The following is a 27,032-nucleotide window of genomic DNA, read 5'->3' as shown; positions in this document are numbered from 1 at the left end:
AAGGCAAGTGGGGCTGCATTTGTTGATGGCTGGCAGCTCTACTCAGAAGTCGCCCACTAAATTAGATCTCAGGATTCACTCACTAGTAGCTATGTATTGTGGGACTGCCAGGTACCTAAGGAAAAATCATACAAACCTGCTTCTGTAACAGAGGTTTGATATACAGAAATCATGGTGAAGCTTTCCAAGGCACGTGTACTGTCTGAAGATCAAACTGTTGTTAAATCAGCAGCTAAAGGGCCAGTTTAAAAAGCAGACAACCTTACCTTCTTGGTTAAGGCAAAAAAATAGGCAAAAGTCATCTTTATGATGGGTTTCCCTGATATGACATCCCATCATGGGTGACAAGCCATGGTGAGTTGTATCATGCAAACCCAAACCAACTTCCATAGGGTGGCTTGTATTAAGGCAACATGGCTTGTTAGAAGGGATTGCAACAACATTACTGTTGTCTGAACCAGCTGACTGACCCCACTGTGGATACTGGGAATTGGCTAGTCAGCCACTTAAGAATACATTGTAAAAAATATTATTGGTGCTTTGCTGATGTGTAGCTACACACTTACAGAGGTCCCCAAATGGGCAGCCTCACCTGGCTGATGTCCAGGGTGGTACCTGCCCTGGAAACTGACTCAGGGTGGGACAAATTGCCCTATAGTGTGGTTTTCCAGCTGTCAAAAGGTAAATTGTCAAGCCAAACAAAATATGTGAATGATCGATTTTCACAAAAAAGGAATGGTGGAATTTATACCACTTTCATGACAAGATCCCTTCCCTTTTTCCTCTTCTTTCATTTTTGTTTTCAATTCCAGTGCCCTGAGGGTGCTCTCAGTTTTCCTGAGACTCCAGGTGCTTGGGAACATGGAAAATTATAAGCCAATCCCCTTTTAATAGGAACTGTTGTTTTGATATCTGGCTGTCAGGATTAGAAGGGTTGGAGAGCTCTGTCAAAAAACTAAGAACAAAACCTTCAAAATGGAATTGGAGTTTTGAGAGCTATTTTTCAAAAGCCCCCTTTAACTAACAATTTCTTTTAGAAGGGGATGGGTTGTACTTTTCCCTGTTCCCGAGTGGCAGAAAAGTGAGAGCACCCTTGAACTGGTGCAATCATATATATATATATATATATATATATATATATATATATATGCCAAACCAAAGGAGAAAAAAGCCTGCTTGGGCCCCCTCTTGGTCAATGTCTGGTTGGTGCTCTTGCAGCAGGTATCTCCCTGACCTTTGGGCTAACAAGGGTGCCCACCTTGGACCTTCATAAATGCAACATTTTGAACTTGCAGAAGACTGGGAAAACAATAATTTGAAGAATGTGTGAGTGTATCTCCACACATTAGAGGGTACAATTTAAAACAACATGATTTGCAGCCAAGGACAGCCCCTCCAAGATACTGCTGAAGTACTTTGAAGTGGCCATCAAAAGCAGCCTGTCAAGCCAGCTTTCATGGTCTCCTTTAAAACAGAAAACATAAAGAAGAAAGAGTTGTGGGGAGCCAAAAACTGCCCATGGTTGTGACAGGGAGGAAAAGATTAGTCAGTTCTGGGTAAAGAGATGTCCCTGGTATACCTACAGAAGGACTGCAGGGGGAGGGTGGACAACTCATGGTTAGCCTGATCATCTGTCAGATGCACTATGGGTTGTTTGCAGACCAACCCACCGTGGCATATTGCCAGGATGGGTTGGCATGATGTGCAAATGTACCCTGTGGTTAAGTGCTTGGATCTGATGAACAACAACTAGTTCTTAAGCTGGAGAAAGAAACCTGAGGCAGAAACTATTGTTACCAGCATTTTTCTGGACCGTCCTCTGCAAAGTAGGATGCATGCCTGACCTGTAAGAGAGACAGAGCACCTCTCTCTTCCATCCACTGATTCTCCCATAAAATACCCTTAGTTCGGCATCCATGTTTCCTCAATTAATAGGAGTTTGGGAAGAAACATTTACCCTGGGTATTTATAGTGTTTCCTTTGATGAGTAGCTGGAAAAATCCTGTCTGCTCAGATATCCTTATTTCTCCTTAAATTAAGGACTACAGCTTTCTCCACCCTGGTCCCCTCCAGATTTGCTGGACTACAGCTCCAGTCATCCCCAGCCAGCATGACTGTGCTGGCTGGGAGATGATGGGGAGTGTAGTCCAATACATTATGAATACACCAGGTTGAGGAAGGCTGGATGAAAGACAGGCTTTTCCTTTAAGGGGAACTGAACATTCAACCATCTCAACACCGCACTGTCACAAGGCCTGATTCCTCTCCCAATTCCCACCCTTGAGAGCCAAGGCCAAAAGGACTGGCAAGTTATGGGAAGCATTCCAGGCCTTTCTCTGGCTGCAAATCAAGCACAAAGGAAGCAACAGCGCAGTGTGCTCTGCTCCTCACGCACCAGGTAACAATTCCCAGGAAGGCTCCTTCAACTTGCAACAATTCTGGCCTGTTCTTGCATGTCCCTTTCAACTTCGGAACATGATGTTGATCCAAAGTCTAAGTTGCTGCCCGGGGAGTGGGGCCAATCCTCCGCAGGTTTCACAGATGAGGAAAGAACACTCCCCTGACCTGGGAACACCCCAGTGCTCGCCCCAAGTTTCGCTGGTTAAGCCATTGCAACTGCAGGTGGTGATGCCCTGCTATCAGCCCCATATATACAGTGTATATGCAGCCTGCTATATACTGCGTTCAGTTTATTTCCCCTGCAGTAGCTGTGCTGTCCTGCACTGGCATCTGAAGCACACGGGAGTCTATAATACAACTCACCATAACAATGCACCTTTGGCGAAATGCAAGGATAGATAAAGGCACAGAGGTCTGGCTGTCATTATTTACAGCAGCGCTGCCCCTCAGAAACATCCAGCAACACTTACTGCTTAAACAGGCAGTTATTTGGAGGATACCATTTTTCACCTAATATTTTGAAAGTTTCATGGAATTAACCCCATGAAAAATCCAGCAAGTGTATAATCATCCTAAAATCTAATGGAGGAGACTTTGACTGTGCCTAATGTAGAAAGATCTCAGGTTGCAGCAGCCTAAGTGGGACAAATAATTACCGCCCCCGCACACACACACACTTTGTTCTTCAGATTTGAATAGCTGCTGGCTGTTAATACTTTCAAAAGGAGAGTGGACACTCTGAGTTCCAGCATCCTTTGCTGCAGCCTGTGATCATTTTACACTATACACAATGCAGCAGCACAATCCTCCACATGCCAGTCCCAAAGACTTCTGTAGGCCTCACTTCCAAGCAAGTAGGTGTATGGTTGCAATCTAAAGAAAATGTGTGTGAGAGCAGGTTGTAAGTCTGCAAAGCTCCTCCGGCTTTCAGTCTTAGCACTGTCACAAACTGTAAGCTGGGGCTTCAGTCATGTCTAGCAACTTCACCTCCTTCCCTTCCCTTAGTTTTGTTGTTGTGATAATGGTTTCCTGTTTGTTTGGTTGCTCCATGTTTATGTACAGACATGCATGCTCATGCTTAATATCCAGTCTGGAACAGGGTTCTCCTGAATTCAAAAACTTGCATACTACTTACTTTTGGTACTTAATTTTACTAACCCTCTATGGAATGAATACAAATATACTGGTTGTCCCAGGTTATGAAGGTTCCGGTTATGAACAACCCATACTTAGGAATACGAGGACTGCCATAAACGCTATATGAATATCACTCACAAAAAAGTGAATATCTCTAGGGAACTACGCGACATATCAGTGTGTCATCAGATATTTCATCAACTCTAGTTCCCCAGAGATAGGAGTATTCCAGGCTTTTCGTTCTGTGGCATCAGCTTGAACGTACCCAAGCCGGTGTGTTTCAGGACAAGTGTAGGGTGCATAGTTCCCCTTTGGTTTTCCTTTGCATTTGCCCTTGTAACCAGGCCCTCAGCTGCTAAAAGGCCTTTTATGGTGAGGAAAAGAAAATGGCTGTGCAAACAACCCTTGAGGCCTATTTCAAGAAAGTGACTCCAGTGCTAACCTGCCACCCTGCCCCCCTCCCCCAGCAGCACAATTGAACCCTGACTCTCCTAGAGCACCAGGTCCATCATCAGTTAATTTTAGGGCTTAATGTTACGTCACGAATGATCTAAACTGTTTTAACTGCTTCTTTTACAGTATTTTTTTTACAATACTGTATACTTATACCCATCCATGCAGATTCTCTCTCTCTCTCTCCCGTTTCTGTGGTTACTTTATTATGACAGTATTGTTATCATTATTGCAATGCTGTATTGTGTTTAAGATGTTTCAGTGACCATGGAAGTGTTTCTTAAGTGTTTTATATGGACAGAAAGTTAAAATATATACATATATTGAGACAAACATTTGGCTTACTCGTGTGATCCGACATACATACAAATGTGACTTTAGGAGGGATGTATAGAAAACCACATTTGTGTCTGCATACTATTGTGCCTGTGCTACAAAGGTCATGGAAGATCTGCCCTGGTATTTGTTAGACTATTTCTATCCAAGTACAAAGTAAATAGCTAAATATGATTAGGATTACATAGTGAATTTGAGGCAATCAATCCTGAATATATCACCCCACTCACAGATCTATCTGAACTGCCAGGTTTTTCTGGGTTTTTTTCTCTGTGCTGCATCATTTCCTGCACATCTCAGTTACCTTTTTCACCCCAGAATTTTCCAGAGACATGTCTCTATGATGCCTCCTTCTCTCCATCCTACAAATTTCTGCAAAACGATTATAGAAAGGATATCAAATATGCCATTGTATTTGTGCTGCTGCTCACCTGCCTGCCTGTCATTCATTCTCAAGATGCCTTTTCTGGGAATCCTGTTGTCCCCACAGTACAACCATATACCCCTTTATGCAGAAGTAGTTCCCACTGCTTTCAACAGGGCACATAAGATCTGGAAAGCAGGATTTCAACACCTGCATTTCTACTTTAGCAACTCTAGCAGCAACATCTGCCAACACTGATTTTAAAAAGATGTACTCAGAGCATGTGCAGTTTTGCATTTTAAACTCATTGAAGTCATAGCACCACCATGTCTTTGGGATTAAAATAGAATTTGTTACTGCTTTCCTGTTGCTAAACACATTTATTTTACAAGCATTCTTTTGGAAAGGAGAATATACATTTAAAGTAAAACAATAGAAGGAGTGCCTGTAACCTTTCCTCTCCTCGCCTTTTCCAAAAGGTTGGGTCTCGAGGGACATGTTGCGCACGCCCTTTTTCTCCATGCTCCCTCCGGCTGCTCCAAGCAATATGAGGAGGAACGAGTGGGGCAGCCGCCAGCTGTGAGCAGCGTGCTCCCCACCCAATTCAAGCGCAGGCACCTCGTTGAAGGCAGGAGAAGGTGGCCAGCCAGGCTGCCACATCCAGGGCGCCCAAAGGGGCTGGAAGAGGGGGGTGGCGGCCTTGAGCACACCTAAGGCCTGTAGGACTGCAGGAGTGTGCAGCTGGCTCCACGGCTGCCCAGACAAAAGGGAGGGAGGAAAGGAACCAGCTCTGCACGCCCCTCCACCAAACCTCCAGCTGTTAGTTGACAGGTAGCTGCACGCTGCCCACTGGAGATGCTGCTGAGCATGTGCAGAGTGTGATACCTACCTCAACAGGAAGGATGCTTATCGGTACTGCCATCCCTAATATCTCACAAAGCAAGGGTCCCCTGTCCCTGGCTGCCCTTTTTCAGCTTCTGGCCAAAGCAGCCATTGATTTATGCCTTTCTAAAACTTCTCTGAGCTGCCAAACAACTACCAAGTTACCTGGGATGCATGGACTGTGAGGCAGCAGACAGGAGGGTTGCCATCAGGAGAGGAGGTGAGGAAGCACTCCTGTTAGTCCCACTCATGGCACTCTCTGTAGGTCTGGCCCAGATTCATCCTTCTGAAGGAGGAAGCACCCAGCCATCCAGGCCCTGGTGGGGGCAGCTTGGGCCTCTCGCAGCCGGCAGCCTGACTGACCCTGCCATCTGCAGTAGAGCATGCAGGGCTCTCTCAGCCGTGCTGCACCAAGGTCCCACGGAAGAAGCCAGAGAGACAGCACGCTGCATCAGTGTTCTCTTCCTCCACCATCCTGCTTCCTGTTCCTTCCTAGGCCAAAGTGGCTTCCTGAGAGAAGACCCCAGGGGGCAAGGAGCCAGCGCCCAACTCAGTAGTAGCAGTGCTAGTCACGGAGTCATCTGTACCTTCCTCTGTGATCTCCAAGCAGCCAGGCAGGGAGCCCCTTTGCACTCACCTCTAGTCAATCACAAAAAATGACCAAGAGGAGCAGATGGTGGTGGTGTATGTTCCTTCACACTTTATGTGGCAAAAAAGGCAGGGGGAAGGGACATGAGAAAAGGCAACTTGAGACTGCTCTGCAGCTGCAATGCATCTAGATCCAGAGATTCAGGGATTCATCCTGCTCCTCTGAAGTTAGGCAGACTACCAAAACAGAGGTCAAAAGAGGGTGAAGATGTGCATAAAATGTGCATGAGTGCACATGCACACATACACAGAAGCAACAGCTGTAATTCAAGTAGAAATGCATGCCCTTACTTGAGTGAAGAAAACAACTGTAAGGGAGTGACCTGTATGCCCAATTTCAGGACCCATGTTCAGGATGGGAACCTTCTCATGGTCCTCGATCTTAAACTGGATTTGGACTATTTGATACAAAGAATGCTTTCAATAGAGGATCATCTTCTGAAAGGTTTTCAAATAGGGGGCTATAAAATAGGACAGATGTATATGAAAGTAATTCACATTCAATGAAAATAAAAGTTGAATTTAATTATGTAATTCAAGCAATTGTGAGTATTTTTTTCATACTTGGCACACTTATTCTGAAATTTTAAACATTTGTTGCTGTTCTGCACAATTTATTGTCCTGGGAATTATAGGAAAGGCCATACAGTTACTAGTCCCTCCATGTGATCCTTGGAAATTCTATTAAACAATTATTCCTGCTTCTGAGCTTTCAGCAGATCTTGCCCATACAATGTTGAGTCTATCTTTGTAACCATAAGGGCTCTATTTTTTCCCTGATTTTTCTTTTTCATAAAGAAGGAAAACTCATATTCATAGAAAGTGGAATTCTGTAGCCAAGAATACATTCTTCACAATCATTATATAACGATCTTTTGAAAGTAATATATGGTTGAATTTTTATTTACAAACAGCTGCTTGAGCTTTGGTGTGTTATCCAAAGCCTGTCTGAGCTTCTCCTTGCACTGTCCTTCTGACTTTAAAACAAATAAGCAAACCAACAGAGTTCTGCTGAAATGGGTTTTACTCAGCTTTCTACTAGCTCTGGGGAATGTCTATTGTTCTTTATTTTATTGGTGGGAGAAACTGAGGGGACAAGTACTCCACAGATGCCTTGTTCTTTCCATTCTTCCTGTAGCACATAACAAAAGGCAGTAATTTGGAGTCACTCCTACTTGGAAGACTTAAAAAATCTGCTGGCATGAAAAAGTGAGGCATCTCCTTTGACTGAGGCAGTCTTATCTTCTGAATGAAAAAGTCAGTGGCAAAGCATACTCCAAAGGGCAGCTCTGGGGTTGTAAATATTTGCCATGATTCAAGCCTGGTGAAATGGTATAGCATAATAACCTGTTTGTGGGCTGGTTCCTATGAGACTTTTTAATTTTATTATATGAGTATGAATACCCAGGGACAAAACCAACACGTGACATGTCAGATATGGGCACCCCTGAGGACAAAATGGTCCTATAGGAACTGGTGCTCTGACATAAGACGATTAGCCCTTTGCAATCAATTATCTACCAGGCTGCAACAGGGAGAGGTCTTGCTGGCACGGTTTCCACGTATACACATGCACCTAAACCACCTCTGCAGCTTGCCTAGGGTGGCCACTTATGAATCACCAACAAGGAGAAAGTGCATGGCCCCAAAAATAGGACAGCAGTTTGCTTAAAGTATATATATGCCCATACAGGTCTAGGCTAAGAAAACCCAACCAAAAACCTGGGTGTGGAAAGCACTTGAGATGAAGCATCGGTCCATCCAGATGTGAAAGGGGAAACTAATAAGAATCGTAAGCCATGCTCTGGAGCCTGCCCCTTGGTCTCCCCCCTTTGTCCCAAGTAAAAATATGGGGCATGGCAGAGCTTTCTTTCTGTCTTTGACCCAAGAGGCTGTACAGATAGCTTTTGGAAACAACTGCCAATCAAAAGGCTGAGTGGAAAGAATACACAATTGGCTCCAGTGGTGTGTTCATGTGGCATGTTCAGCATCAGGGTGTCTCTGTGTCTTATCCCTGGAGGTGCAGCTCACTGCCTCTTCTGCTGCAGCCACCTCTAATCCTGATTCTCCTGGTTGCCAACAGCCCCTGACTCCCAGCGCTGAATTAAGGCACTCCGCTGGCGACGAAACATTCGAGGGCTTCTCTCCAGCTGTGGGGTTGAATGTGGGGGGATGGAAAAAGAGAGAGAAGGAGAAGGAGAAGTGAGCAAGAGTCTGTGGGGGATTCGGAAATCATAGGCAGGAAAGCTGGGCTGGGGGTGGGGTGTTCTCTTGCAGATGCACATGGAAGAAAGGAAGGAGGCCTTACTGGGGTTGACTGGTTCCAATTAGGGAGACGACTCAGCATCAGTTTCTCTGCCAGGAAGAACTCTTGCTTAAGCAGAAACTCTGTTTTGCCTGTGGCAGAAAAACCCTTGCTTCCAGGTTGTTCTCTTGGGCCCAGAGGATTATTCAGAGATCCATGGTGCTAGATCCCAGACCTAAAACCCCAGTCAAAAATGTTTTTATCTGTGCAGTCTTTGGGGAACAGACAAATGCTTTCTTTGTCTGTTTTTGATGATGGTTTTAAATGAACGTATACAACAATCCCTGATTCCCCCCTTTTATTCCTCTGGTGCAAATTAAATGTCTTCATGCACTGCTGAAGACACATTGCTTTGAAAAGGATCTACTAGTTTAAACTGCAGTATACATTCTGTGATAGTTTGTGGCCATGCAAATTTGCAAGTCCGAGCACTGCAGTCCTGTACACATTTACTTGGAAGCTCACCCAATGTGTTCAGTCAGGTTTACTCCTTAGTTAGTGTGCTTAGTACTGCAGTCTTCATGATGTACAAAGCATTCTAATGCCCGAGGCAAAAATTCTAACTGGTAACCTGCCACCACCAATGAGAATGAAAGTGCAGTCTGTCATGCATCCTCATGTCACAAAAGAGTCACTCACTGGGGCATTTTTGCCCTCCATCCATAGATGAAGACAGAGATTGTGTTATTCTGATTGGTGCAAAGGAAGATTGCTCCTTTGGAAAGTGTAGGCCAGCCTTCCACAACCAGGCACTCTCCAGAAACGTTGGACTGCCACTCTTCTCATCAGTGGCTGTGGATGATGGGGGCTATAGTCCAACAGCCCTCAGTGCCCCCTCCTCCCTTGTAGGACTAGCCTCTTACTCCCATGGCTACCAGCTGCTCTTCCTGCCCATCGTCCCGCTTGCATGACGGGCAGAGGCAGCTGGCGGGGCCCCGCTCCTCCATGGTAATGCCACAGCTCTTGTGTGGGCCAGGGCAGGGGGCAGCTGAGCAGGCAGGCTGGAATGGATGGGGGCAGTACCTCTGGGGGGCTCTTGCCAGTGGGCCTTTGCTGGCGTGAGGGGCCCGCTATGCCTGCCATGGATACCCAGCCCTGCCTGGAGGGCACCCCGTTAGGGAAGGCCAACTCAGTTTCTCAAATAAACTTCCCAAAGGAGGGGATGACACAGAAATAGGTAGGTATGTGCTACCAGGTAATCCAAATCACTGTGATGTTTGGCAGGTGTGGGCAAAAGGCAGAACATGATTCACCAGTGACTCACTGGCCCACCTACTTTCTGGTGGACAACTGGCTTCTACAGTTTCTTGCTGTTCTTGGAAACAATGTTGGACTAGGAAGACCTTGATCAGAACCAGATAATATTTTTGCGCAAGCATGGTTGTAGCTTCTTGGAAATGGAAAATGACTTATGGCATTCAAAACTGGAATGGTTTTGTGTATGTATTTTAATAACGATATCAGTGAGGAAGCAAAAGAAACAAACAGCGGATTTCTTGCAAGCATTTGCAGCCCTGCGAAATGAAATCAGGCACAAGGAACTTTAAGAATCGCTGAAGTCCTGTCAGTTGCCTCTCACTATCAGTAGCAAAGGAAACAAAATCCAAATATATCACAATAAGTCTATTAAATCTTTTGTTAAAAGGAGGGTGAGGTATGCAAAGGAGCAGAGAGCCGACACCTTGTTTCCACTGCCTGTGGGCTTCATGTTGCCATGAAGGGCGGCAGCGCCTGCTGCAGATCTGACCCCTTTGGCGCCATCTGCCCGGAAGATTTCCTCCACAAACCTAAGGGCAGGGTGGGAACAGCTCCTCCGCTGCTTCAAGCTACCTCAGTGAGGCAGGAGCACTGGAGCTTCCCTTTGCACTGGGCTAACTGGAGGCAGCCAACGCTCCCCTCTCTGGGCACCAGAAATGCTGCTTGAGTTATGGGGGAAGGACAAGGGCGCCCCATATGAAGTATGCAAGCTCCTCCTCATTATTACTGAACGGGTCTCACCCCTTCTCCATCGTACAGGTGGCCTGGCAGCTGCCATTCAAGAAAGGGGGCCGAGTGTCCCTGTCCTGCCCCACTGTTTGAACAGCGTCCCAATCTCTTTCAGGACCCATTCGTTGTGCCTCGCTAGGAATGAGACTTGAGACATGTAACCGAGTGCTTTACCAAGGCTGCTGCTTCCGTTTTCTTTGTAGAAGGAAGAACATCCTTTCGCACAAGGTGTTTTTCTCTCTGCCTTTCTATATCTTCTGCTATATGTTCTTAATACAGTGTCAAGTTGCTCAGTTGCCAGTAGGATATGGTGACAACAGCAAAAAAGCCCAACCATAGCATGCCATCTGGGCATGATGGGAGTCGCTGTCTGAAACATCTGGAGGGCATCTGGTTGGGGAAGCCTGATATAAACAGTGCTGAGCTATAAGTACCCATGTTCTGACATGGTGCATGAGAGTTTCCAATCTCCCTAACAGGGAGGGGAGCAAAGGAGAGTAAGGAGGTCATGGGAGATCTGTGATTTGCACCCCCTACAGGTTTGTTCTTTTTTTCAATCAATGGCAGATCTCATGTCAGTCAGTCAGGAGGCATCTGGGCCAGAGCACATATGCGCAACTCTGGCCTGACCCCTCCAAGGCAGTTGTTTCTGTAAGGCCATCCATTTGAACACTGATTTGCCTTTTTTGCTTTGTTATGTACATGCACTAATATCAAATGTCCCTGCCTGCCTGCCAATTCCTTGCTGCACATATGGAAGTGCAAGTAAGATTCGCAGTGATACATCGTGGACTATTTTGCATTCTGCTTTCATCGCAACTCTTTGCCGCTCATGTACGTTTGGGAGTAGGAGGTGTTGCTGGCCATGTAGCCAGCTGGAGTGTTCCTAAGCATGGCCAAAGATGGCCAGTCAAAAGTATGGGCCATAACAGTGGCCGGTGTGTCTGTTACCTGATGGAGGCCATTCACCTGGGAAGTCTCAGAAGGGCTTGGAGGGGGCCAAGTGATGTCCAGCTTCTTGCAGGAAGGTCTCTCTGAAGATGAGATGGGAGAAAGAGTAGTGCTTAATCTAAGTGATACAAGAGTGCTTCCCAGCATGTACAGAGTGCATTTCCCCTAATGCGGAATGATCAGAGCCACCTCAAAGCTCTCTCAAGTTGAAGGAAGGGCTTCAGGTTCAGACAGTGTGACCGGAGCCCCAGCACAAAGGCTGGGGGAGAAGGGAGAGGGCCTTCTTTCCTGCAGGCAAGCTGTTCCCATAGGCTCAAGGAGTTTTGCGGTGATTCTGGGAATATTCTTTGTTTCCTGGATACACCCACCAGTGACAGATAAGTTTCTGTTTCAGGTTTGTCTCTGTTAAAGTTCAACCCTGTGTTTGCTGCAGCACCAGGCGAAACCTATTAACACCCACTAAGTACACACACTGACTCTGCTGATGCAAAGTTGTACTGCAGCTGGGAGCCTCCTTCCTGCATCTTATTTGTCTCCTGCCTTTCCTGCACAGAAGGCAACTCACAGGGTGCCTCCCCTCCCCCCCCCCACACCCTGATCTTATCCTCACCACTGATCACTGACCTTCTTGGCTGACTGGGAATTTGAACCCAGGTCTACTTACTCTTACGCCAACCCTCCAATCACAACACCACAACACCATGTATTAGGCTGGGAGAGGGAGAGGCAAGGAAACAGACATGGGAGGGGCGTATGGGATTATGCATGGTGTGGAAGTGGCAGAGGAGACATTTTCCTCTTTCCCCCCCTAATACGGGCTTCGGAGAAGGTGAATTGAACCTTGTCCTGAACGGGGTTGCACTCCCTCCTAGGGACAAGGTCCGCAGCTTGGGAGTGCTCCTTGACCCGGAGCTTTCACTCGAAGCTCAGGTGACAACAGCGGCGAGGAGCGCTTTCCTCCAGCTTCGGCTGATTTATCAGCTGCATCCCTACCTGGAGTGCGACTGCCTTGCAACAGTGACTCATGCGCTGGTGACTTCCCGTCTTGACTTCTGTAACGCGCTCTACGTGGGGCTACCCCTGAAGACGGTCCGGATACTTCAGTTGGTGCAGAATAGAGCTGCCAGGCTGCTGACGGGGACTGGACGTTATGTTCACATGACTCCAGTTCTCCGTCAGCTTCACTGGCTCCCCATTGAAGTCCGGGCCCAATTCAAGGTGTTGGTAATGACCTATAAGGCCCTAAACGGCTTGGGTCCTGGTTACCTGAAGGAGCGCTTACATCCATATATGCCCACTCGCCCCCTGAGATCGGCGGGAGAGGCCCTTCTCCGGGAGCCCCCCGTGAGAGAAATTAGGAGGGTGGCTACTCGGAGGAGGGCTTTCTCAGCGGTGGCGCCTAAGTTATGGAATGCGCTCCCCAGAGAGGTCCGCCTGGCGCCGTCGTTATTTGTTTTTCAGCGCCAGGCAAAGACCTTTTTATTTAAGCAACATTTTAAATGTTAATACCTCTGAATTTTATCTGGCCAGGGCGGCTTATTTTATATTGTGTGTTTTAAATTATTATGGTTATCTATATGTATATTTTAACTTATTGGTTTTATTTATTGTTGTAAGCCGCCCCGAGGCTTTGGCGAATGGGGCGGCATAAAAATGTTTTAATAAATAAATAAATAAATAAATAAATAAATAAAACTAAATCCTGTTCTGGGGTCATCCCATGAAGCTGGTTGATGAGAGGTTCAGGACAGATAATAAAAGAGCACTTCTTCACGCAGTGAATAGTTTCGCTATGGAATTCATTGCCATGAGATGAAGTGATGGCCACCAAGATGGATGACTTTAAAAGGGGACTAGAAAAATTCGTGGAGGAGAAGGTGATCAATGACCACTAGTCCTGATGGCCATGTGCTAGTTCTAGTATTACAGGCAGTGTGGCAAATGATACCTGTTGCTAGGAAACATGGGTGGAGAGGTGCTATTACCTATTAACATGTCCTCCTTGCAGGTTTCCTGTAGGCAGCTGGTCAGCCACTGTGTGAATTGAATGCTGGGCCAGAGGCACCCCTGGTCCATTCCAGCAGGGTTTCTCTTAGGTCCTTGTGAAATGAAGGCAGAGCCTTCATGTCAGCCACAGCCCTTCTCTCAAGCACTTAGCTGAGAAACTCCTCACCCAAAAAAGCAGAGTGGTGGCAGAGACAGGCAGTCAAACAGCAAACAAGTTTCTAGACCTCAAGGCTGCATAGCTATGCTTGAGAATATGTAGGCAATCCCTGCTGAAATCTTAGAAGCTGGCCGGGTAGATTTTCACACAGAATAGGAGCACCCAGCATATTCCCTTGGCTTTTTTCACATATAGCAGAATAAATTATATGGAATTATGCAAATTATTCACCATGTACATCTGCATACTTCATCCAAATAACAAAAGTCAACTTTTCTAGGCACCAAATTTAGATTCTCCCTCTTCTTCCCTTTTGGGTCTGTACTTCCAGATGCACATTTGTGCCCACCAGACATAAATATGGGATTTGTGCATGTGTGTGCAGTGTACCATGCAGATTTGCATATAAATGTCTCCTTCAGGTTCATGAATGCAGACAGCCCACCAAAAGAGTAAGGCACACAGAGGTGTGTGGTTACATCATTATGTATCTGGCCAGGGCGACTTCTTTTGTTATTTATTTTATATTGCTAATTTTATATTGTTATTTTTGTATTTTATTGTATTTTATTTTGTGTTGTGAGCCGCCCCGAGGCTTCGGCAAGGGGCGGCATAGAAATGTTTTAATAAATAAATAAATGATCCCACATAACCAGTGTGCTTTTGATAGATGTGGGCATCTGCTTGGAATCTGCAAGAGAGATTTGGAGATATGTAAAGTGAAGAGACCAGTACAGGCCTCCTGTGTACAGAACACTGAATGTACATGTGCCTTCATGAGTCTTCTGACCACCAAACTGGAGGGCTGATGGCAGTGCCCCGTGCTTACACACAGACTTCTCTCAACTGTGCTGGAGGAGTGGCATCCTTGATTTTAGCAGCCCTTCATCACAGCTTCTTTTCATCCAGCTAAGGTCTCTTCTAATGCTGGGACTCAGCAAAGGTGAAATGAAGATGGGGAAGGAAGCTACTGGGGAGTAAGCTGAGATGGAAAGAGTTCTGCTTTATCACTTCTATTAAAACTGTGTGTGCGTGCACACACACAGAGTATTTCTATGAATGGGGCAGTTTGGTGTTTAAACACACAGAGCAGTCACCGTTGTGTCAAGTTTGGCTCTGGGAAAACACCAAAAGTGTCAATACATCACTCTCAGAAGTGCTGCAATGCATTGCAGATGGCTTCACTTTGCATCTTGATCATGATTCAGAGTATTCAAAGAGTATACTGCTTCAGTCATCTTACAACAGCCCTGCAATGCAGGCCTGTGCTGACCCCATGGAGGGAGTCTCAGTCCAATGCATCTAGAGGGCAGCAGGTTGGGAAAGTTAGTGTACAACTTTCTCAGTTCGCTTCCTGCACAAGGTGAAATTGGCTCCTGCCAGGAAAATTGTGCCACACAATAAAGTAGTCACTCACTTATGGTACTAAAGCACTCTTTGCCTTTTTGCTACTGCATAGCAACTCCCAGAATTAAAGCACACAAGTTCTGCCAGGTTAGCTGAAGGGTCTGCTCAGCACAGCAGCTTGTTTTGCACAACCGCCAGCCAGGTGCTTTGAGGAGCCTGCAGGGAGGGGGTGAAGGGCACACCCCAATCTTAAAAGCATTACTTGGAGGCACACTGCCCCTGAACAGGAGGGGCACTTTGCTTAGCTATGATGGCAAATGGTTGTTCATGCACTGCTCTTCAATGAAGTCTGCCTGGTCCCCTTTGAAACCATCTAAGCCAATGGCCAACAGCGTATCTTATAGGAACAAATACCTTAAGTTAAGTAGGTGCTGGGTAAGGAAGGACTTCCTTTTGTGTTTTTTGCCTGCTGCCCAAAGATTTCATTGAGTGTGAGCTTTTTGCCACCACACCACACATTTTAAGGTCACCTTCTACAACATGGTGCCCCTCCTGATATTCTGGACCACAACTCCCATCAACCCTGAACATTGATCAAACTGACTGGGGCTGATGGGAGTTAAAACCTGCAGGGTTTGGGGAAGGCCAGGCACCAGGTTCATGTTCCTTCTGGTCACTTTCCAAAATACATGCATCATTTTACTGCTCTGTTGCCACTTACCGGGTTGGGTAGGCATCTCCTCCTCCTGATCCGAGTCCCCTGCTGGGTAACAGGGCAATGCCGAGCCATACAGGTTGTACCTCTGCCTTTGCAGCTCCTGTTCCCGTTCTTGGGCCTCCTGGACCTCCTGCTCCAGCAGGGACTGAGGACTTTTGGCACGCAAGGAGAAGAAGGGGCTGGCTGAAGAGGTCCTCTCGGGTGGGGGATGCCGGGGTCGTGGCAGAGGTCCAGAGTTCAGGATGACCACGTTGGCCGCAAGGTTCGCCTCGGCAAATGATGGCCCTCTCGTCTCTTCATCGGCGCTGTTGCTGCCGCACACCATCCTCCTGGAGGCCGGGCACTCCGGGCTGGAGTGCTGTTCAAAGAGCAGCTTCTTCTGCTGCAGTTCTTGGGGCATGCCGCGGTCGTAGGCGCCCCTGACCTTCCCCAGCTGCACCAGGTCCTCTTCGCGCCTGCACTCTCGCTGGATCTCCCGCTGCATCTGGGCACCAGCCCGCTGACGCTCCTTCTCCTTGGGCAGTGTGGAAGACACCATGCTTTGGTTCAGGATGGGTTTGATGCGCACCTCCACATACTCCTGGGTGCCCCGGGAGCGGGTCAGGCCCCTTTCCTGCCGCAGGAGCTCTTCCCGTTCCAGATGTAGACGGATCTCTCTCTCTATTGGGGTCTCTGGATGACTGGGGACATTTGCCACCTGGTTTGAGGGCCAGCCTGAGCTGCTGGCCAAGGAGGGCTCTCGAGCAACAGGCATGGCAGAAGCTGGTTCTGCGGCACTTGCCAGATCTTCAGTGCTGGCAGGTTCCTTAAGGTCGAGCAGCAGCCCCTCGCCGGGATTCGGATGGGAGCCAGCATGCTCTGAAGCAGCCTCTGGATACGCACTACTGGCTAAATCCCGAGGATCTGCTCTGGCCATGGCACCAAGTGGATCTTCAGCACCTGCCAGAACCATGGCACCAGCCGAGTCCCTTGCACCAGTCGGCCTTTCTCGGCCAGGCAATTCTTTCTCCGGGTCTTTGGCAGCAGTGAGATGCTTGGCACCCTCCAGGTGCCTGGCGGTTTCCTCAGCCTTCGCGTCCCTGGTTGCTTCGAGCCCTTCCCTCTCAGATTCCAGCTCAGCCTGGGTGCCAGCCTCACCCTGGAGCTTACTCTTGTCTCTGTCGGCTGTGCTTGATTCACGAATAGCCAGCCCTTCCCTGCCTTGCTCGTCACACGCAGCAGCCAGGCCCTGGTGGGCAGGTCCGTCAGTGTGACTAGTTGCCACAGGAGACGGAGTTGGCAGGGCTGCCGGCACCTGGGGAGCTGTGATTGCTGCCCTCTGCTGGTCGACATCTGCCAGTGCCAGGGAAGATGCAGCAGGGGCACAGGGAGTGTCTTGGGTGAACTGCTCCTCCTTCGCCTGGAACTTGTCCGCTGAGCCCTCCCGTGGGATCTCCCTGTTCAGGTTACCCTGCTTTTCCTTTGAAGCTAGAGACAGGTGTCCCTGCTCACTGGAAGTTCTTTCCTCCTCACTGCTCCCTGCAGTTTCTTGGCAGCCAGGCTTGATGTCTTCATTAATCTTGGCAGCAAGGAATAGCTCATTCGAGGCCACAGAACTGGGAGGGTGGCTAGGGAAGACTAAATGATCATCCTCCTGTGGCTGCTTTGGAGAATCTGTCCCAAGAAGTGACTCACCGGGGGAGTCCTGCAAAGCCACAGCAGCATGACTGGTTGGGCTGTTCTCTCCATTGCAGGCTACTGGTTTGGGGCTACCAGCAAGTTCTGCTTGTCCTGGGGATCCTGGAGGTTGGCCATGGCTGCCCTCAGTGCCACTCTCCTCCCTTATGTCCAGTTGACTTGAGTTGCTGCCAGATTTCTGTTGCTCTGAAGAAATGTCTGAGGGACCCCCATCATCAGCAAGAGGATTTCCTTTTGCCTCTTGCCCAAGTTCCAACGGTTCCAGGGCCTCTGCAGGCACAACTGGGTCCTTCTCACAACTGTCCTCCTCCCCTTGGCTGAGCTGGGCTAAGGTTCCAGTATGACTTGGTAGCTCCAAAAAGGCATCAGGTATCTCAGCATGGCACTCAAGATGGCTGGCCTCCTCTCCTTGGGCCAACAGGCTTGAGGTATCATTAACGTTCAGTGACTCCAAGGAAGGATCTGGCATCTTGTTCTGAAGAGCAGAACTGCCCTTGTCCTGCTCTTGCTTTGGTTGGTTGGAGACATCCACCATTTCATTTCCTTCTGGAGGCATGGCTGCAGGGGGGGAGTCATCCTCAAAGTGGCTGTCCGTCTGTTCTGAGCTGGATGAGGCTTCCTCCATATTGCCTTTGGCATCATTGGGTGGAGGAACCAAGGAATCATCTAGCGCAGGAATGTTCTTTGCCATGCCACTGCTCTCCACAGGTCCTTGCATATGTCTGCCTCAGAGCTCTCCTGGCCTCTGTGACACAGGCCAGTGGCAGGGGACATCTGGAGTAGGGTGTGTTTCTTTTCTGCCCAGCAAGCCTGGAATAAAGACACCCATCTCTTTAGTGTGGATTTCACTTGGCTGGAGTCAGTCAGCCTGGTCTTAAGAAAGAGCGAGCCAATGGCTCCTCCTCCTGGCAATGGGATGGCAAAGCACTGAAGGGCACAGCCGCAGGGCGGGTCCTGCAGCCAAGCAGCCGATGCCCTCCTCCTCCACATCAAGGGCGGCAGCACCCAAAGCAAGCCACGTTATTTTCCCCTATGAGGCAGACAACTCAGCTCTAGCAGTACAAACACGACTACCACCGCCACCAACCACTTGCTGTCCTTTCATGGCACTCCAAAATCTGCCATCTGAGGCGGCTGCCACACTCTACCCAGTGGCAGGGTCAGCCGTGCACCAAAGCCTGTGGGGGTATGGACAAGCATTCTTGGGAGATGTTATCTTACCCAAACGTGCAGCCAGCTAGGAAGGGATTAGTCACCCAAGAAAGGAAAGCTGGGTGCTGAATGGGCAGCCAGCAGCACAAGGGCAACTTTCTTCCACATCCAGCCTTCCCCAGCTTGCTGCCCTCCAGATGTTTTGGGCCAAGTCCCATTAGCCACAGCCTGCATGACCACTGGCCAAGAATGCTGGGAACTGTAGTCTAAAACACCAGCCAGGGGAAGGTTTCAGCTTGAGGAAGGCTACTTTGAGCCCTTCGTTTGCTCTTTCCTTCTAGCTTTTGACCCTTGTCAGTCCTCATCGGCAAGGACAAATAAGTTCTCCTTTCTCACCCAGCTTTCTTTGGGTTGCCCTTGCTTCTGCAGCCGCCCCTCTCAGCAGCTGCCTGAGGATCTGACCTGTCTTCAGGGGAGGGTTGTAGCTGAGACATGGAGCAGGTGCTCCACTCAGGCCGTCCATATCCTCCTTGCTGAAAAGATTGCAGCAGTAGCAAGAAGGGTGACAAGACTGACCACCTACCAGTAATTCCAATAACATGAGCAGCTGTGAAGGTGTGCAGTAACGTAGCAAGGCCACACCTGGATGCTAGCAAACAGTTCCGTTGTTGGATAATATATTTGATGCTGGACGATATCTTACTATGCAATCATGGCTGACAATTTATAATTTACATACAAAGAGGAAAATGGCAGCAAGTTATAATTAGGACCAACAAGCTTATTAGAAATAAGCCTATATGGCCACGTCCACCAAACAAACATTTCTGGACCATCTTTAAATCTGGATTCTCCCATAAAGTTAATTTTGCATGTGAAAATAAGTCTACCTGCAATTAATGTGAAAATATGTGTCACACCTCTGTAGCTGCTGTCACTGTAGAAGGACATTATCTATTTTAGAATTAAGAGAACTCAGTGCAATCCAAACATGAAGATTCCAGAACAGACCAGGAAAAGAAATCTAATCTAAGTGGGGGAGGGAGGGGGGAATAAAAACAACATCTAGTGCAAGTCAACAGATAGGCCTCACGATATAAGGAAATACCAGGAAAGCTAAATCCACCCTTGTTAGCTGAAAGTTGCATCCTTTCAAGCATATTTGTGGCAGAGTGGAACCCATAAAAACAATGAAACAAAACATGAAACTTCTGCAAGTACTTGCCAGGTACAGGTAAAGGAATACCACGCAATGGTAATTCATGCTCTGCTAACCTTGTGTTTAGAGTATTGTTTTGCACACTATGTGGGGCTGCCCTTGGGGCTGCTCTAAAAAATGGTGCAGAAATAGTCAGTTGGTACAAAATAAGGTACCCTGCCTATTGACAGGACGGATAGGTATGAACATATAAGCCCTGTTCTTTATCAGCTGCATTGATTACCAATTAAAGTTCAGTCCTGCTTCAAGGTGTTTACACTAATGTATAAATCCCTAAAAAGTTTAGGGCCTGGATATCTAAAGGAGCATCTCTTCCCCTATACACCTCCCGGCACCCTAAGGTCATCTATGGAGGTCATCTCCTTCTCCAGGAGCCACTTTTAAAAGGAAGGCAGCTATGAGGGGAAGGGCCTTCTTAGCAGTGGCGCCCCAGTAGTGGAATCAGCTTCTTAGGAGGAATGCCTGGTACTGACTCTTTATATATTTTGGTGTCAGGTCAAACCCTTTTTATTTTCCTAACATTTTAATTGTTAAATGATGTTATCAGATTTTATATTTTAATACATGCTCATTGGTATTCTGTGATTATTATTCTTACATTATGTATTGTTGCTATTATTGTCATTGTTGGAGGATGTTATGCCCCAATGAATGCTATTGCCATGTTGATAATGTATGTATAACTATTTTAGTTTGTTTTTAGAGTGTTTTAATTCTTGTACACCATTCTGAGAGCTGTTGTTCATTGAACAGTTTAGAAAAGCTTTAAAGAAAGGAAGAATGAAAAATATAAACTGTCGGAGCAATTGCATTCATTTTAAGTGCATTTACTCTCTCCTTCAGACTTAGCTTTAAGGATTCCTGTCTATCCATGTCCCTCAAGACCTCATTAATCAACTTAAGTCTAGCTTAACCATTAAGTGGGACATCTTTAGGGACAATTATTTCCAATAAGTACTGTAATTAACTCAGCGCAAAATCTAAATTTCCAGTTAGCTAGCACTCTCTGCAATATATTATCTCCAATCAATATCAGTTCAGATATTGACCAGTTAATAGAGTCATCACATTAATATCCAGAATCATTAATCATTTGTATCAAAACTGATGACCGAAGTTCTACACTGGCCTACAATCCATGTATATAAATACTTATTGTCAGTGAGTAAATATGATAGGTGGGGTCTTAAGCAACGATGGGATAATGAACTGGAGCACTACATTTTGCCCAATCAATGGTTTGCTTCATTGCTATCTGTTTCAGAGAGGGTAACAGATCTTATTTACGCTTTGTAATTAATTCAGCAAAAATGTATCTTCGGAGCATATTAGATGCCAGAATTAGTGTTACAACAAAGCTCTATGGAATCCATCTTTTTAACATTTATTTATTTATTTGTTTTATTTATTTAGAGGACTTCTATGTCGCCCCATTCGCCGAAGCATTTGTGGAACTCCTCCTGGGCTTGGCCCTGTCTTAGACAGTGACAGGGCCAAACACTTGTGAAACAAAGACAGCGTAACCAGCTACCTTCTTCCAGCACAAAGGCTGCTGCACTCAGTGTGGAAGAGGGAAGCAAGGCTCAGTTCCTGGTGACAACGCAGACCAGAGTCCCATGAGACGAGCCCAGGGAAGCTGGTGGCCTCCCACCCTCAAGACAGATTCCTCAGGCATCCCCAGCCAGAATGCCTCTTTGATAAGGGCTTGATTAAATTAGCCAGGTGTTGGGGGTGCAGTGCTGTGGGTGCTTCTCTTCTCCATTTGGCAATGTCCAGTGGCAGCTCCCTTTTGGGAGGAGGTCATCGCTCGATACATTTTGTGAGGGAAAGCTCTTTAATTTTCAGTGCACATGTCTTCTTAACTACCTACTTTTGTCTTGGAATTTAATGCAAGGTCAGTGTAAATGGCTCTTCTGCACCTTTTTGACACTTACAAGACTCATATTACGACCTTGGAAAGGTCAGTGGCCAACTGCAATAACACAAAGGGTGGAGGATTTAATTTAACTGAGTGAGTAGTAACTGGGTATTTTTTACAAATGGATAAGTATATGTGGAGAAATATGTGGCTATTATTAAAATGTATGCTTAATTATTTTAACAACCATAAATATTTCTGCAACAATATTTATTTATATTGTATATACAAAGATATAGGAATGCACAACATATATTGAATTAGTGTAATGGAACTTTTTACATTTTATCCAAAAAACAAATATCCTCTTCAATATATGGTTTAGGTTTTGTTTTATAACATAAAATTTAAAAAGTTAGCACTATGGACCAGAGAATTTTCTTTTTGAACTCTAAAAGGCAGGTCAGCCTATACTTGCATCCTGGCAAGGACCAAGGATGTTTCAGACATAGGAGGTGAGGTGGGAAGAGTACAGCAGATAAGGCAAGATTAGATGGCCTGCTCTTAGGTTTATAATATGTTTAAAAATTTGATTGTCCCTGCCCCCAAAAGCTGAACAATGTAGAGGGGATTTTAAGAGTACCTGTTTTGCTAACTTCTTGTATTTCATAATAACTAATGCAGCGTTATTAATATGGCTCCCCCAGTGGGAGCGTGTTGTCCAGAAATACTTTAAAATAGGTGATCAGAAAAGCAGCACAGGGGAAGGAATGTTCTCTGTACCTCCCTAAATATTGCTCTAAATATACACAGGAAATAATATGGCTCCTTGCTCTATGAGGTAGGTGAAGAATAAATGCCTATACTGATAGACAAAAATCAGGGCTACACCAAGAAAGGGCAGGGGAAAGGGGACTGCAGCCCAAAGGCATCAACATGCACATCTTCCCAACAAAAGAACATCAGAAGAGCTGTGCTGGGTCAGGCCAAGGGTCCATCTAATCCAGCACTCTGTTCGCTAAGTGACCAGCTAGCCGCCCACGGGATCCCACAAGCTGGACAGGAGTGCAGTGTGGGTGGAAATACCAAACAGGCAGGAACACAGTCCATGAGAAGAATAGTGTAAAAAACAAAACAGCTACGGTCTATATTCCTGGAAAATGTAAGGGGGGGGTTTTTATCATTATCCCATCCGTGTTAAGAAAAATGTTTCTGTTGATTCCACTGTAATAAGGGGCTTTATCCAGCACATGGCTTGAAGAGATTCGAGTTCGGGTGGTCTCAATGTCACATCATGCCCGCAAATGACAGGTTGCAGAGCACTGGGTTGGCTCGATCAAAGGACAGATTAGAGAAATGGAGAGACAGGGCAACATTCCTTCAAAGCACAAGGCTCCCACTCCTGCCACAACAAAGCCTGCATCTATGGGCCCCTAATCCATCTCTCTCCCTCCTTCCACTCTTCCAGTTATCCACCAGATTAACCAGTGGTGATGACGGCCTGCTGCACGATTGACCTTTCCAACAAGCACTTCTTCCTCCCTGCTGTGATTGCCCCCCCCCCATCCTTGCATTCTGGCCACTGGGATTCTTCTTACCTGCGCTTGCTGCTCTCCGTCCGTCCGTCCGTCTATAACTGTGGCCCCCTAGCCTGTCCCAGCAGGAGGTGCTTTCCCTGTGCTTTATGTTCAGCCTCTGAGCCAATTACACGCCCAAGTCTAATCTGCCGGCAGGACGCAGCCCTGCTTCTGTACAACTGCAAAGAGTTGCCAAGAAAATGCACAGCCCTGGGGGCACCCCTCCCCGAAACATGGTCACACAACAAAGCACAGGCAGCTGGGCGGCAGCATTAAGCATTCACCCTGTGCAAGGGATATTCTAAGGATTAGAGAAATGGATGAAGGAATCCACAGGTATTAGGAGTGATTAGCAATAATTGCTGAATGGAACCTCCATGACCAGAAGCAGTCTGCCTTTTCATACCTGCTGCTCTATTAACAGGGAAGTTCTGCTGCCTGCTTGTGTCTGTTTCAAAGGCATCTGGCAGGCTAGCCCTTGAACTGAAAAGGGGCTGCTAGAATATCTGAGCCCATGGCTTGATCCAGCAAAGCAGTTACGATTGATTTTATTTTTTTTTGCTCATGAGTTCTGAATATGGAGAATGTGCTGGCTTCTTCAATGTCAGAATCTCTAACTCACTCCTCACAGAGACCCCTGGGGAGTGGGAAGCATGCAGGCAGGGCCCTTGTTCCACTTTTCCCAAGGAAACCCTTCCCCGCTACCTACCAGCAGGCCTGCTCTGCCCGTGCACAGCCAGGATTCCTGTCCCCCACCCAGATGGGTTGGGAGTCCCTTTTGCAACCCATTGAATGGCAGTGCAGAGCAAGTGGACTAAGAGAGGCCCTCCCCCCTTCTCACATAATACTAGGGCCCCATATGGTCACCCAGCGAAGCGGCATGGTGAGCAAATCAGGTCTAGCAGGGCCAGGTGCCCAACAGTGCAGGGGATCGTCTTATATCCGAAACAGTGTCAGAGGCCAGTGTGCTGTGGAAGGGCCAAGCGGCACAAGCGTGGTTCACAGAGGAAGAAGGCTGAGCAGAGAGTGTGCCGGGGACCTTGAAGGTGGAGCAACGGATGGGGAGGCACACCACTCACCTGGTCACCGTCTATGGGGAGACGGATCAGATGTCTATTTAAACAGCAAATTATTTCTAAATTGGCATCTAGCCATCCAAATTAGCTTATCTGTGTCCTCTTTTTTGTCAGTGCATTTCGCCCTTTGTATATGCAACCAGCCCATTCAAACCAAAGGAAGCACTTCTTCACTTGGTGCATAGTTAAACTGTGGAATTTGCTGTCACAGCATGTGGTCTTGAACACCAGTGTATGCAGCTTTAAAAAGGGCTAGAAAATTCATGGAGGAAAAAGATATCAAGGATGGCTACTCCAGGATTTGAGGCAGCATGTTGTTCCTCAGCTGGGGAGGGAGGACAATTGGGGAAGTCTATGGCCCATTTGTGGGCTTCCCTGTGGGTCATCTGGCTGGCCCACGTGGAAACAGGATGCTGAACCAGATAGGCCTCTGGACTGATCCAGCAGGGCTCTTATGTTCAATTTACACTGTACTGCTCCTGTGATGAGAAAGCCTCTGCCACTCTCCGGACAGGCCAATGTGAGAGCACTCAGCTTGCCTAAACAGTATTTAACTGCTCAGGCAAAGGCTTCAAGAACAAAACAATCCAACACACCAGCCGCTCCTCTGAGGCAAAGCACTGGTGAGTTTTGCGGGCAGAACAGGCCTTGTTCAAGGTGGAGCTTTGTGTGGCAAGCAGAGGACAGGAAGACTGACTGAGAGCCAGCTATAGAACACTGGACCTTAAAGGGCTGGCAGATGGAAGGAAAGGGGCCAAGCAAGCAGGAGCTGGTATGTCAGGTGCATCTCCCTGCTCCATTGACCTGGCTCCTCGATGACCTGGCTGACTCCTCCAGGGTAGCACTATGTCCAGAGCACTGGGGGAAATTAAAAATGAGAGGTGGCTCCCAGACCTAGCTACATGTCACAGAAAGCCTAGCCAGGCCTGGTATTGGTGATGATGCCAGAAAAGCCTCATCTGGAAACACCTGCAGCCTTAGGGTGTCATCAACCAGTCGTTCATGGAATTTTAAAGGAATCCAGATGTTATTGGCATCTCCTTGTAGCCCTCCTTTTTTCTCATCACTTCTTCTGTTTTATTTCCTTAGCATGGGTAAGGAGGAAAAGGCAGGAGAGACTGTTCCATGGAAGCAATAGGAAAAGCATTGCTTTTTACATTTCTTCTTGATCTTAGCTGGAAGCATCTTCAGGCTAGGAAAATCTGGACTTACTAAATTTCTACCTTTTCTCACAGGGAATTTGTGTGAAGGTGGATAAAGAGAGCCTGAGGGTGTGAGAGAGCTCAAGTTCTATTGTTTGATGGGATTAGAGGACGCTCAAGGACTTGAATAACTGCAATCAGACTGAGCGGCTTTGCACAGCTACCCTTCGCTGCCCGGCAGAGACTGGATCCACCTGCCACGTCGTGTGCAGCTGGGTGGGGTGGGTGGGCAGGCATGGTGCCTGCAGGTGCCAAGCTCAACCCAAGTCCTTCCTGGGATCAGAGAGCTGCAAAGTCACCTCGTGTCCCACGCATGTTATAATTACCCAGGCTGGAACTGGACAAATCCAGATTCTAGAGCCCAGTTGCAATGGGAGGGAACATTCCTTCAACCTGTTTTCACGTCATTCAGGGGAGATTGGGATCAGTTCTATGAATGGAAGCAGGAAGAAAGCCCCAGAGAAAAGAAGAGAGCCCAAGGTCAACTGCAGGGGGGGCACTATGAGGGGGAGGGGTGAGAGAATGACAGCAATACATTTAGGGGTGTCAATGAACCCTCAGGACACCCCACGTTCCCCTGCACACACTCCAAGAGTTGGATCCCAGCACTTTCTGTGATGCTGCAACAGAGCCTAGGATTTCATGAGGTGCTCCTGCCCGAGGTAGCCACAATGTTGGGTAAATTGCACCCACTAATTTGTCTCCTGAGAGGACTTGTGCCTATTTGTCATTTCAAGAGTGATGCAAAGACACAATGTAGGCTCAGTGTAGTTTTTATTAACAGGCTTCTGCTGAAGGGTGAAACTGCTGCCTTAAAGCAGACTTCACACCTTTGTGGTGCAGTTTAATAAACTGTTATATCCCGGCTATCAGCTCCAGTTGCTACCTTCTAATTGCAAACCTATCCAAAGCAGTCAATTGGTCCTGTTTCCATATATGGTCAGCAAGCAGCCTAACTCAGCCTACCTGGTCATTCTATGTGTTGCATAGCATAGCATATAGCTTGTGCTCATTTTAGACTGATAACTGCTAGGCCGCACTTATCTAACAAAATGTCTTGGGTTTCAGTGGAAGTGGCACCACCACAGCACAGGTCCTATACTTATAGGCTCTAGAGAGGAACCTCGGTTCCAGCTGCTCATCTCAATGTTTAGAGGGAGAACAGAGAGCTGCCAAACCTGGTCTGATTTATCGTGCCAACGTGGTTCTTTCTCACAGCCAGGCCCAGGTCTTCCCATACTGATTCAGCAATCAGCTGGAAGCAGAATTACAGTATACCAGTGGATCTTGCTTCCTTACAGGAATCCTAAAGTATCCTTTGCCATAGTGCAGGGTTTTTCAGGGCGAAACCCAAGGGCCCCTGGTGGCTCCGAGCCAAACATGCCTTGCCCTGAAAGGCAAAGAGGAGCAGTCCCCAAAGGCCTGTGGCTGAGTCTGCTGCATGGTGTTGCTGCGTCAGGAGAGGGGGGAAGCGGAGAGGTCCCCAGCAGCTCAGGAAACCCCCCAAGGTGGTCCTGGTGAAGGTGCCTGTAGCCGAACTGGCTCCCGCTTGAAAAACAGTGGATGAAGGTCACTGCCGT

At 47.3% G+C, this 27,032-nt stretch overlaps 1 protein-coding gene across 1 annotated transcript; it reads right to left on the bottom strand.

Annotated features, from left to right (window-relative positions):
• Positions 1-6,611: 6,611 nt before the first annotated feature.
• On the bottom strand, positions 6,612-18,059 carry MISP3 (MISP family member 3). The gene is made up of 3 exons (XM_044443436.1): positions 15,695-18,059; positions 11,463-11,545; positions 6,612-8,370 (listed from the first exon to the last, which is right to left on the bottom strand). Exons 1-3 carry the CDS (start codon positions 18,057-18,059, stop codon positions 8,275-8,277), a joined length of 2,544 nt encoding a protein of 847 aa, XP_044299371.1. The 3' UTR covers positions 6,612-8,274.
• Between the last annotated feature and the right edge of the window lie 8,973 nt (positions 18,060-27,032).

The sequence above is a fragment of the Varanus komodoensis genome, unplaced genomic scaffold (genome assembly GCF_004798865.1).
Source record: "Varanus komodoensis strain SLA01 unplaced genomic scaffold, ASM479886v1 scaffold42, whole genome shotgun sequence".
NCBI lineage: Eukaryota > Metazoa > Chordata > Lepidosauria > Squamata > Varanidae > Varanus > Varanus komodoensis.
The sequence above is the reverse complement of the archived record's forward strand: the minus strand, read 5'-3'. Positions and strand labels throughout refer to the sequence as shown.

Excerpts from the sequence above, each read along its gene's own strand:
- MISP3 (XM_044443436.1), bottom strand. The coding sequence starts at position 18,059 with ATGGCAAAGAACATTCCTGCGCTAGATGATTCCTTGGTTCCTCCACCC. Across the intron at positions 11,546-15,694 it reads GGAGATGCCTACCCAACCCG|AGAGACCTTCCTGCAAGAAG; the intron begins GTAAGTGGCAAC and ends TCTCATCTTCAG. Across the intron at positions 8,371-11,462 it reads AGGTGAATGGCCTCCATCAG|CTGGAGAGAAGCCCTCGAAT; the intron begins GTAACAGACACA and ends TCAACCCCACAG.